Below are 14,287 nucleotides of genomic sequence, written 5' to 3'. Positions count from 1 at the left end.
ATGTGATACAGTTTCCATGGTGTGGCTTTCTGCAGAGCCTGAAATTGGCTATTCTGGAGTCAACTCTTCATAAGGTATGGGATACTATTTACTTATGTGTTGGGTGAATTTGGTGAGTCAATGAGTCAATTTTCAATATCACGACATGCTATCCTTTTTTAATATGTATCAATGGTGATTCTTAGTGTCTGGACTTGTAGATTTGAATGAGAGTTGACCGTTGATTGTTTGATCATCTATCTTTAACAATAGCATGCTCTTTTGTTAATTTGCTCTACCACATGCGTCAATCATTTAGAAATATTCAATGTTTTTGTTTGTCAGTGGGTCAGGGTTACCTATGAAGATGATTGTTAATGCTAATAGGTAATTCTTTTGACATAATCTGCTATACCTAGCTTTGATTTATAATAAGTATGGATGCTTTTGTGAGTTGCCGGGTTACTTGCAAATGTGGAAGCCGCCTCTTCCTTGTTCTTATGTTCGTCTTGTTCTCCTTTAATTTATTGTTGTTGTTTATGTTCTTATGTTCTTCATCTCCTTCGGTTAGGTTTTGCATATGCTGATGCATCATCAGCCTTGCAAAGACTTGCTCCAAGATGTAATCAAAGGGTCTGTTGAATCTGTCATGGTGGAGGAGGTTAATACTGGCACTCATGCTCCTACTCAAGCTGGAGATGGTGGTGAATTGTATCCAAGAAAGCTGATTGGTGGCACTGATCGGTTACCACCACCAAAACATGCATGTGAGTATTATGACACCCATTCACTGGAATAACACATGCAACAAAACCTTTTCATTGCATCTTGATTCTATAAATTTTAGATGGTTTTCTATAAATATAGATCTAATAAGCTTGGATTCTCCTTTTATGGCTTTTATGTGGCAGGTTGGTAACTTGATATGTCCTGTTTGACATTTTCCATTTCTTATTCTTCACTGTAGCTTGTTTTGTTCTTGTCTTCTTGCACCATCTTCTTGACAGCAACAACAACAACAATGAGTCATTAATATCCCAACTATTTGATATCGGTTATATGAAGTCTTTCCCTTTACATTGTTTTATCAAAGGCCAAAAATTAGATAAATCGAGCTCAAATCAGATAGATAAACCAGAGGACATAGGTTGCATTTAAGTTTTCTTATCCATGTTTGGGTGTGTGTGTGTGTATATATATATATATGGTTTGTGATTGATTGTGGGAAATGTAGAAATTTTCTTCATTTGTAATTTGGGAGTATTTGTGTTGCAGTGCCAAGAACTTGTAATGGGAGTTATGAGAGTGAGACATGGTATGTGAATTATAAATTTTGATACACCCAAAGTTTATTAATTTTTTTTTTTAAAAGGTGGATAAAATTTGTTTGTTAGTTGATTATTATCTCAGAGCTTTAGTTGATGCTTTAATGAAAACTGAGGGATAATGGAATAAGTTTTGCTATTTGAAGTTCACATCATTCATACTGTCAAACATTGTTTTGTGCAAACCCATGTTATTCTGCTTTTGTCCAAAACTCCAAAATTTTATTTTATTTTGTAAAAATACTCTTTAGTTAAACTTTTAATAGGCAATGCAAACCATATTGCAAAAAAAATATAATTATAACAAAACTATCCTCCATGCCAACATCCGTAACCATATTCATCCTTCATTCCATTGCATTGCTTCAAGCATTAGGGAAACCCTCTAACTCAAACATCCCCTGAAACTCAGAAACTCACAGCATGGGAGGCAGTTCTGAGATCATTTAAACCTTAATAAGTTAGTGCAAAATATTTTATAATTCAAATCATTTTGTACTTTGCTAATCTCAAAGCAATTTGGTAATTTTTTTCTCTCTTAATATTTTCTTTAAAAAAAATCTGAAATTTTGCCCCCACAAAGGACTTTGTATCAACCAATGAAATTATGAGGTGTATATATACATGAGTGTGTGTGAATATATATATTTTTTTCTCCATAGGCTTAAAGTGGTGTGCAACCAGGATCTCAACCAACAGCCTCATATATGTCCCCCTTGTGACTATGATAAATATTATAAACCAATATCATCATCTTACACTGGTTGTTAGATTTCTATCTAACAATCACTTTTCACTCTTGCACTATATCAAAAAAATACCTAACATTATCCAACATCTTCTAACAGTATCAAACCACAATAACTAACAATAATGTCACATATTATTTATACAAATAACAACAATTAAATCATGATATAACATCTATCATTAAACACTGCATTCTTAGTTTAAAAACCTAATTATCATAAAAAAAACATATTATATATATATTCATAAATGAATAAATCATATATTTTTTTTCAAACATTTATTTAATATATATAAGCATACACGCACTCATTTTATAGTTGCAGACGAGGATGTAGATAATGTGTACATGGTAAGGTAAATTAAATAATGTTATGTGCTTGTCTTTGTCTTTAGTTCTTCCAAGTTTTCATTCTCTGGAAATTGGTTTGACCCACCAATAAACTTTTACTTTTATGCTATTGAATTCTTTTGAAGCGTTATTCTCGTAGGAGGTGGACATGGGCTAGGTTGGGTCGGGTCTAGGCTGGTCAGACTAAAAAATGCAACCTATATATTCTGGCTGGGCTAGGTTGGGCTAAGTCATGTTCAGACCAAATTATTTTGGTCCAAACCTGGCCCATTTGATTTTCATTAAGCCCAGGCCCAATCTAGCCTAACTTAATCCAACCCAAAAAATAAATAAATTTGTATGAAATAATAGAAATAATTAAATAAAACCACTATTACAACCCCTCAAATTTTATTAAACAATTAAATAAAAAAAATTAGATGAAAAAGAATGCACACATCCCTACACATACATATATTAAAAAACCAAAAGCAAAGCCCAGAAAGTTACTTAGTATTTTCAAAAATATCTTTTTTATTATATATATATATATATATATTATATCATTTATTTATTCGGGTCGTCTCAGGTTGAGCTAAAATTCATCTAACCCAAGCTCAGCCCGAAATTCAATCGAGTCTACATATTTGAGCCCAACCCGACTTTTTGGGCCAACTTTTTAATCCCATATCTCATATTTTTTTAGGCTGGGCTTGGGTCAGCCAATGGGTCACCCTGGCCATGTCCACCCCTATTCTCTTGTGTTGTTTTAATATTTTATTAGATGTGCAATTATTTGGTAAACATTCAAGTTAGACAATTAATGTTTGTCAAATTGGCATAATTCTTTTAGTGGAATTATTTGAATACATGTATCGATATCCCAAATCAGTTATATAAGACCATTTCCAAGATGCAATGTCTCTTAGTCTTCTTTGAAATTAATTATATACTTGAACCCATAGTTTTGTTTATTTTTTTAATTTGTGTTGGACCATGTGAGTCAAACTCAATTTTTTTAATTATTTTCAACTTATCATAATCAAGAATTAAGGAGAAGATTAGTGTACACTCTTTATCTAAACCTATTAATAATTACTTGCTATATAGATCCCTAAATCTCTTCTGATACTCTCGATTTATGTTAAACTATTCAATTTAATTTTTGAAAGCTCTTTTTACGGTTTTTCTCAGAGTGTCAAGCAAGTATACATCAAGTATTTCCTTCTATATTATTATCTTTTCCAAATAATCTATACATATATTTAAAATAGATGTATAATCTACTCTAAACATTCCAAAGAATAATTATGAATCTTTTTAAAAATATTATTTCACTTAAATATTTGTCGCATTAAATTATGACATTAGTAATAAAAAGGTTTAATTGTAATCATTAATTTTGCCTATACATACATATATTTGAAAGGAACAATTATGAATCCTTTTAAAAATATTATTGTACTTAAATATTTGTTTGCATTAATTATGGCATTAGTAACAGAAAGGTTTAATTGGATTTATAATTTTGCATTGCACCATTAAACATTTCAAAACCAATTATAGTGATTGAAAAATATTTATTTTGTGGAGAATACATGTCTGTACAAAATTTGTAATCAAGGAACAATTATGAATCCTTTTAAAAATATTATTTCACCTAAATATTTGTTGCACTAATTATGTCATTAGTAACAGAAAAGTTTAATTGCATTCATTAATTTTGTCTATACTCCCTCCCTTTCTTTTTATCTGTCATAAATCCATTTTTTTATCTATCGTTTTTTTTAACAAGATGCATTTATTATTTTTTCCCCCAAAATTACCGCACTCTATTCAACTCTCTTATTGAAATTAAATGTGAGAGAGAAATGAGAATATATAAATTATGGGTAATTGTGGAAAGATAATTAATTTTTTATTCCATCCGTTCTTTATTATTTGTCGTGAATAACCGAATCTCACATACCAAGAAAGTTGGTTATTTCACATAATTTAATAAAAAATTAGTTATCTTTCCAAAATTATCCCAAATTTATATCTTCACATTTTTCTTTCATATTAAATTTCAAGAAGAGAATTGAATAAAGTGTTAGGGTAATTTTGAAAAAAAAATAATAAATGTTTTTTGATGTTTAAAAATGACAAATAAAAAAGAACATTGGTTTATGACAGATAAAAAAGGAACGGAGGGAGAATAAAATTTTGTGAAATAACTAAATTCTTAGTACGTGAGATTCGGTTAACCATAATAGATAAAAATGAACGGAGGAAGTACATCCATGTATTTAAAAAAAGAACAATTATGAATTGTTTTAAAGATATTATTACACTTAAAAATTTATTTACATTAATTATATATGGCATTAGTAATTATAGAGATGTATAGATGGATTCACTAATTTTGCATTGAACATTCCATTAAACCTTTCAAAACCAATTATAGCTATTGAAAAATATTTATTTTAATTGTGGAATATGTATATCTATACGGAACTATATAATCATGATTTTGTTTAGCCAATTTGTAAGTTATATTTGAAAACGGAAATTTTTCTAGAAACTGAATGTATTTTTTTTTTAATATGATCATAATCCTAACGTTAGTGCTTTTGATTTTGATTTTTTTAATCAGTTGTAGAAGAGGTTGTAATATCTATTACTATTGTAATCAAATTCTTTTTACACTTTCGTTTCCCTTCTAATTTTTTTTCTTTTTTTAATGGTTCTTCTACTGGGTATTGCTTCATTTAGATTTAAATTTGATTTATTCATTTTTTTTTTTAAAAAATTTGTGCATCATGTCATAATTTTATTAATTAAAATATTTTATTTGTATTTCAAATTATGTCCATATGTAATATTGCCTAATAACCATCAAAATTGTATTAAAAAAAAAAACCAAACTCTTAACTAATTGTCAAATACAAAATCAAACTCTGGACTTTATGAAATAATTAATGCCCGGAATTAATTTCCACAGTCCAAGAAATAACGTTTTCTTGGGACTTTGAAAATTATTGTGTTCAACCATCACGTGATTTTTTTTTTTAAATTTTTTAATGATCATGTTGAACTTGACACCTTTCTTCAATCATTTACCATGTGATTAATTTCCAAACCGTATTGAAACGCTGAGAATGACCGGTTCACATACATAACACAAGAATGGTCATAATTAAACTATAATTAGAAATGATTAATTACTTCTTCAATATTTTTAGATTTGACATAAGGTGTTTAGACTTTAGACTTGATGTCCTATTTTATGATCTTGATTACAGGGTGTTTGGATTAAATATATATATATATATTTAAATTAACTTCATATCATTTATATATTTAAAATTTTTTAAAAAATAATATTACTGTAGTGGCACAGATAAACAAGCCATATATTTTGTAACTAATATCTTAAATTTATTCCAGCTATACCATTTATTTCAACAAAAAATTAAATTTGTTAAGGATGATTTTTAATTTGTGTAGGGTATTAGTTTTTTTTTTTTAAGAAGACGTGTTTAAATTTTTACTGATACAAGATGATATCACAGAAATAGAAATTTTAATAGAAATTTTATATTCGTGCACGCTAAGATATTAAGTTTAAAATATTTTGGATTGGTGCTTGAGTGAGGGTATAAGAAATGTATGAAACAAAGACAGTGATAAAAGAGAGTAAAATAAAAATAAGTCGGGGTATATCAATACCAGCGATAAAATAAAGTAAAAGTAAAAACGTAAAACTATGTTGGGGGTATTTCAGAGAACACATTAATTTTGACCATTGTTCAAGTCCCTTGGAAAAGAGACAAGCTAGCAAACCAACATGGACTTGGACCATATATTGTAGAATAATACCAAAAATGGAAAATATGGACTCTGCATGCTTGAAAATTTCTCACATATAACTTGTCTATAAAAAAGAGATGTCATCCCTTACACCTCCCTTCAATACACTTCATCCCTAGCTAGCTTCTTCCTGAAATACACAAGTAGCTAGTGATCAATTAATTATATTGAGAGATATATACATAAATATTTGAGCTTGATCAAAATATATAGAAGAAAATGGGCATGGAGATATCAGATGAGCTGTTGAGTGCAGTGGTGCCGGTTATTGTGTACTGGGTGTTCTCGTTCTTCTATGAATTTCTAGCACAACACTGTGTGAACTATCGTCTACACCCAATAGGAGAAGAAGAGGAGAAGAACACTGTCTCCAGATCCAAAGTGATCAAAGGAGTCCTCACCCATCAAGCTCTCCAAATCCTCACCGTTTGCATAGTAACCAAGGTGATTATTATATATTTATAAACTTGATGTATTTTTTTTCATAAATATAATAATTTCCTACATAAATCTAAATATATTACTCTTGGGATATATTGATCACTTACATACGTTGATCATGTATGTGCACATGCAGGTTTGGGAAGAGAAAGGAGAAGAACCAACAGTACAACACTCCCTGCCACGTATAGCAGTTCAGTTTGTGATTGGCATGGCTGTGATAGACACCGTGCAGTACTTTGGGCACCGTTACATGCACGAGAATAAGTTCCTATACAAACACACGCATTCAGCTCACCATGCACTCGTAGTACCCTACGTCTATGGAGCTCAATATGGCAGCCTTTTGGATGGACTGGTTTTGGACACATTGGGAAGTGCCCTTGCATTCGTTGTGAGTGGCATGACTGTCAGAACCAGCATCTACTTCTACTCCTTCGCCATCATCAAGAACTTGGATGTGCACTCTGGTCTGTATTTCCCTTGGAATCCACTCCAGGGTTTCTTTCCTAATAACTGTGCTTTTCATGATACTCACCACCAACTCAAGGGCCAAAAGTACAACTTCTCACAGCCCTTCTTCCTCTCATGGGATTTGATACTCGGAACTTACAGACCATTTACTGTTGAGAAGAGGAAAGAAGGCGGTTTCCAAGTCTGTCTTCTTACCAAGGATGACTAACTAGAGATGATGCTACTGTTGCCATGCATGTGCATTCACGGGGATGTATACTGTATAAGTTCTGTACCTGTATTTATACTTGTTTTTTATTTATATTTGTATGTAGGATAAGGTGTATTTTTTGTTTCCATAATTGAATTAAAGATCAACCAAGCCACAAGAAATTAATCTTATCTGAAAACCAACATCTTTTTTTGAATTAAATTAATTGTTGAAGAAAAAACCCTGCAAAATTGATAAAAGTTAATATATTCTCTTGTCATTACGTCGAATTATTTGCCAAAAGAATATATTATTAGAATTATTATTCAGAAATCAAATATATAATATATATTTAATTTAGAAAGTCAATATAAAAAAAAAGAAATATATATTCTTTGCTTTTTCAATGTTTGATGAACATAAGAAAAAACTTTAAAAAATAAAATATCACCAATGGTCATAAAAAATTGTCCATTATATCATATATATATATATATATATATATATATATAAGACTTATCAACTTGAACCTTTAGGTCAAATAAAAAATTTATAAAAAAATTTCGATTTTTACCGGCTATTGCATCCTCTTAATTATTTAATTTTTTTAAAAAAATGTTTTTCCCATCACCTACGAAAAAGTAGACAAAATTTTAAAATATAAAAATATCTGCATGGGAGCTCCTATTCTTCACTGTAAACAATTTATAAGAAAAAAAAATCATAAATCTTTCTGAGTACTGGAGTTTAAAATATTTCCGCAATGGAGCATCATTGTTTACCTTTGGTTTTTAGATTTCTTGTGATTCACTTGCTTAGTTACTATGTTTTTACTTTCTTTGGTAACTACCTTTGACCTTTTTACTATGATGGTGAAAGAATATAGTTGAACCGGCTCCATATACTGTCTTTTTTATTAAGTTTTTTTTATAATTATCATACTATAATTCTTTGCCTCAGGCAACATCAACATGCATAGATTGTGTCAACAGATGTTGAATTTCTGGTCATCTTAATTTGTAAATTTTCTGACAGAATGAGGGTGGTATATTGTGGAAACCTGAGGCTGTGCTACCAGTAGGACTGTTGAAATGAGATGCACGAAGAGAATATAATAGAACTCCCTCAAAGCTCGCATTCTCTTTGAATAGATGAAGTTCTTTGAAGATTCTCTGATATCACCGCTAAGATCTCTCTACAAATAACTCCCTTGAAGCTTTGATCCTTCGTCTAATCTCTACCTCTTGTTTTCTTCCCTTGGACAAGATATGCAATGAAAACCCCTTAAATCACCTCCCAAAGAGAGGTCATCGCTAATTTCTGACTTTTATAACTCAAAAATCTGTAGTTCTTATGGCCGTAAGAGGTCCTTACGGGCGTAGCAGTGCCCGTAAGCTTCTCAAAATTGATGTTATGGTCGTAACATTACCAGTAACAATGATTTGCTATAGTATCATAAATAGTATAATATTATAGCAACCACCCGTAATAGCACCTTAAGCTCTACCGTAAGTCACTCTAAAAACTCTGTTTTTCATTCTAGCCTAAATACAAAATAGAAGCGAATTAAACACCAAATTCAATCATATATTCAACACTTATACATGCCAAGTGCTATAAATAATAGTAATCGAATGCATTCATTCAACCACTTATCACTTGCCGCTTCTCCATGAATTTTAACTCTCTTCCCAATCATGGTGATCTAATCACTCTTCATTGTACCTTGAGTTGTCTGTCGCTAACATATTTGGGGTGCCGTTAGCTGGGAAGAGACCCAGGAGGCAAGACTTTGAAAAGCTTATCACTTTAGTTAGGGGCAAAGCTCAGATTCTGCAATGTGAGTTTCTTTTTTTTAGGAGGTAGACTCATTGGGATAAACTATGTCTTGTCGGTTATCCCTACCTACTGCATGTCCATTTTCAACTTCCTTCCTAAGTTCTTAGGTCCATCGACAGCATAAGAAGAGATTTCTTTTGCAGTAGACCGGATATCGATAAACCCATGTGTCTTTTAGTTAATTGGAAATGGTTATGTCAGCGAAGGGATCAGGGGGTGGGGTGTCATCAATATTGAGGAGTTTAACTACGCCATTCTGAGCAATGGTGATGGAAAATCTCCCAAGATAATTTTTGGTGTGGCCACCTTCCTATCAAATTCAACTATATACTTTCATAATTCTCCGTGTTGGAGTTTTTCAAAGGACTTAATTTGTTTCAACACATGTAATTCTGAGGTGTGTATATGTGTGTGAATATTTTTTCCTTCATAGGCTTAAAGTGCTGTGCAACCAAGATCTCAACCACAACCTCATCATGGCCCCTTGTGACTATGATATATATTATAAACCCGTGTCATCATCTAGGTACATCTTACAATGATCGTTAAATTTGTATCTAACAATCACTTTTCATTAGTGCACTATATAAAAAAATATCTAATATTATCTAACACCTTCTAATAGTATCAAACCATAACAACTAACAATAATTTTATACATTTTTCATACAAATAGTAATAGTTAAATCATGACGTAACGACTATCATCTAACACTGCATCCTTAGAAAACTAATCATCGTAGAAAACATATTATATATATATATATATATATTCATAAAATAAATAAATCATAATTTTTTTAAACATTTATTTAATATAAGCACACGTGCGCTTATTTTATAGTTGCAGATGAGAATGTAGATAACAGTATTAACGTATGCATGGAAGGGTAAATTAAATGATGTTACGTGCTTGTCTTTGTCATTAGTTCTGCCAAGTTTTCATTCTCTGGAAATTGGTTTGACCCACCAATAAATTTCTACGTATTTATGTTATTGAATTCTTTTGAAGCTTTATTCTCTTGGGCTGTTTTAATATTTTATTGAATGTACAATTATTTAGTAAACATTCAAGTTAGACAATTAATGTTGGTCAAATTGTCATAATTCTTTTAGTGGAATTATTTGAAAACATGTATCATCCCAAATCAGTTATATAATAAAGTATAAGTTTCGTCATGACCATTTCCAAGTTGAAATGTCTCTTCGTCTTCTTTGAAAATTAATTATATACTTGAACCCATAGTTTTGTTTATATTTTTTTAAAATTTATGTTGGACCATGTGAGCCAAACTTAATTTTCTTAATTGTATTCAACTTATCATAATCAAGAATTAAGGAAAAGATTAGTGTACACTCTTTATGTAAACCTATTAATAATTTCTTGCTATATATCCCTAAATCTCATCTATTACTCTTAATTTATGTTACACTATCAATTTAATTTTTAAAATTTCTTTTTTTGGTTTTTAGAGTGTCTAGCAAATATATATCAAGGATTTCATTCTGTATTACTATTTTTTCAAATAATTACTTTGCAAGTCACCAGATAAAACCTTGTTTGATTATCAAATACAAAATATTCAAACTCTTGACTTTGAAAATTATTGTATTCAACCATCATGTGACTTTTTTTTTAGTAAGTTTTTAATAAGTTTTTAATGATCATGTTCATGACCGGTTCACATACACAACACAAGAATTGTCTTAATTAAATATTAGAAATGATTACTTAAATTTTTTTAGATTTGATATTAGGTGTTTAGACTTGGTGTCCTATCTTATGATCTTGATTACGTGGAGTTTGGATTAAATACTTTTCTTTAAATTAATTTTACGTATTTTATATATTTAAAATTTTAAGAAAAATATTATTACTATAGTGGCACAGATAAATAAGTCACATATTTTGAAATGTTTTATATGTTGGATACATCGCTTGTTTGTGTAAAGTTGACAGTGTTTGTTTGCTTGCCAGTAATTTGAATCTATGAATGTACTATTATGTTCACCGTATCTTTTGGTATCTCAAATGTCAAATATAATTTTGCAAGGAGTATTTAAAATTTATACTATAGCTCTATCATTTATATTGACAAACATTTGAGTTCGTCAATGATTTGTTAGTCTATTGATACTGAATTTTTTGTATAAAATGTTAATTTTTTTATCAAGAAAATGGGTTTAAATATCAACTGACTTTGAGTAGTGTCATGAATGTATTGAAACAATAATTTTACGCTTGTGCTTGTCTGTCAAAGGTTTAATGTAAAATATTTTGACTTGAAGTTTGAGTGAGGGCCATCGGAAACGGAAAGATGGCGTACAGGGATAAAAGAGAGTAAAATTTAAAAGTAAGTAGTGGTATGTCAATTAATATATACCAGCGATAAAATAAAGTGAAAGCAAAACTTTGTAGGGGTATTTCAGCAAACACATTTTGATCTTTGCTCAAGTCACTTGCAAAAAGAGATTTGTGAGGGTATATGAATAAATACCTGCTTTTAATAGGGTCATATATATGTTCTGCATGGAAATTATACAAAAGAAAAACCATCAATGTCTTACCCTTCCCCAACCAAGTACGCAACCGGATCCGGGACTTGGACTGTTGGACATTTGATTTTAATGAAAGACAAGCTAGCAAACCAACATGGACTTGGACCATAAATAATATTAGTTTGGACTCTGCATGCTTGAAAATTTCTTACATATAACTAGTCTATAAATAGAGATGTCATCCCCTACACTTCATCCCTAGCTAGCTTCTTCTGAAATATGTTAGAACCAGTCTTCAATATTCTTCTGATAATTATCAAAGTGAGAGACAAAGTAATAATTTGGTGCTGTAAAACTCACAGCATTTTCTGGTTTTTTTTCTTCATTTATATAGACTAACTATCAGTAGTTACATGACTAACAACGTGTCCTACATTCTTGCCATGTCTTGCTTTGACCATGACCAAGAGAACGTGGCTTTTGACTGACTCATTAAAACTAACTTAATGCACACAAACTCATGCACACACAAACTCATGTATGCACACAAATTCATGCATGCACACAAACTCATGCAAACTAATACACACATATTCATGCAATCAGAACGTGAAACAAAATAACTAATGCAACATGATTAATCTAACAAATCACCCCCTTAATCATGGTATCTTCACTTCACATTAATCACGCCCAGCTTCTGTCGTATCTCGATGAACTTGATGTGCCCGAGCGCCTTTGTTAGGATGTCTGCGAGTTGTCCGTCAGTGCTGACATACGCCATAACTATCTTATCATTCTCGACACACTCACGAATGAAATGAAACCTTGTATCGATATGTTTGCTGCGGTCATGATGTACTGGGTTCTTGCATAGTTCGATCGCTGACTTGTTGTCTACCAGCAGCTTGACCTTACTAAGCACCATACCCTTTAGATCTCCGAGCATTCGGCTGAGCCACACACCTTGACACGCCGCCGTTGCCGCTGCAATGTATTCGGCCTCACACGATGAAAGCGCGACAATCTTCTGCTTCTGTGACGCCCATGTGATGATGCTTGAACCAAGAAAGAACACCATTCCAGTGGTGCTCTTGCGGTCATCTAAGTCACCGGCCAAGTCGCTGTCACTGAACCCGACCAACTCGGGCTCCAGCTTGACGTGCTTCTTGTAACAACACCCAAAGTCGATCGTGCCGCTTATGTATCTCAGGATGTGTTTGACGGCTGCCATGTGTTGCATCGTAGGTGCCTCCATGTACCGACTAACAATACCTACGGCATAGGCGATGTCCGGTCTGGTGTTCACTAAGTATCGTAGACTCCCGACTATGCTGCGATACTTAGTAGCATCTACTATGGAACTACCATCCTTTCTTCTCAGTTTCAATCTATTTTCCATCGGAGTTAAGCATGGATTGCAGCCAGCCATGCCAGAAAGCTCCAATATTTTATGTGCATAGCTGCTTTGACACACTGTAATCATGTCAACACTTTGCTTAACCTCGATTCCCAAGTAATAATTTAAGAGACCGAGATCACTCATGCTGAATAGCTTCTGCATTTGATCCTTGAATTCAATGATGCTGTCTACGTGTGAGCCAGTGATGATTAGATCGTCAACGTATACTCCCACAAGAAGCAACGTGCTACCCTTTGTTCTCCTGTACACTGAGTGCTCTAAAGGACTTCTCTTGAAACCGAGAGAAGTTAACGAGCTGTCGAGCTTGAAATTCCACGCGCGTGGTGCTTGCCGCAAACCATACAAGGCCTTTTGTAGCTTGAGAACCATGTGTTTGTGCTTGTCTTCGATGTAACCAGGAGGCTGCTGCACATACACCTCCTCGGCGAGTTCTCCATTCAAAAACGCAGACTTAACGTCCATATGGTGAACTTGCCAATCGCCATGAGCTGCTAGTGCAATCAACAGCCGCACGGTCTCCATACGTGCCACCGGCGCGAATACCTCATCAAAATCCACCCCCTGTCGTTGAGCATAACCCTTCGCAACCAAACGAGCTTTGTGTTTGATGATGTTACCTGTAGGATCCTTTTTCACCTTGAACACCCACTTGAGCCCAATGGCTCTATGTCCTGCAGGGAGGTTGACAAGCACCCATGTGTTGTTATTGCGGATGGACTGCATCTCATCGTCCATAGCTTGTTTCCAGCACTTCTCTGTCATTGCTTGGTCAATGCTAGTAGGTTCCTCAGCAGAAAGAAGACAGATATTGTTGAAATCAGTGTCATATTCATACGTCACCTGCTGGGTTGTATCATAGATATCCGACACCATCCGATAGCGCAGTGATGCATTCTCCGAATCAGGTGATGTGTTGGTAGATGGTGTCATGCACTCGATGCCTGGTGTAACTTCGTTTGGAGTCGAGATTGTTTGAGAGTCAACTGCTTGTGGTTCCACTGCTCCTGTGTCAGTTGTTAGGGTAGTATTAATGCCATCATGTAAAACACCACCAACTTGATCAGCAACATATCCAACCATGAAGGAATCGATACCGCCAGGAACGGGTTCATATGAATTCGATGCCCAGTCCCACTTTTTCTCTTCCTGAAACACAACGTCTCGTGTTATATGTAACTTCTTGG

General features: G+C 32.8%; 1 protein-coding gene across 1 annotated transcript; it reads left to right on the top strand.

Moving 5' to 3' along the window:
* Positions 1-6,363: 6,363 nt before the first annotated feature.
* On the top strand, positions 6,364-7,479 carry LOC120250242 (sphinganine C4-monooxygenase 1-like). Its single transcript, XM_039259035.1, has 2 exons — positions 6,364-6,681; positions 6,815-7,479. Exons 1-2 carry the CDS (start codon positions 6,457-6,459, stop codon positions 7,358-7,360), a joined length of 771 nt encoding a protein of 256 aa, XP_039114969.1. The 5' UTR covers positions 6,364-6,456; the 3' UTR covers positions 7,361-7,479.
* Positions 7,480-14,287: the final 6,808 nt, after the last annotated feature.

Source organism: Dioscorea cayenensis, chromosome 19 (genome assembly GCF_009730915.1).
Source record: "Dioscorea cayenensis subsp. rotundata cultivar TDr96_F1 chromosome 19, TDr96_F1_v2_PseudoChromosome.rev07_lg8_w22 25.fasta, whole genome shotgun sequence".
Taxonomy (NCBI): Eukaryota; Viridiplantae; Streptophyta; class Magnoliopsida; order Dioscoreales; family Dioscoreaceae; genus Dioscorea; species Dioscorea cayenensis.
The sequence above is the reverse complement of the archived record's forward strand: the minus strand, read 5'-3'. Positions and strand labels throughout refer to the sequence as shown.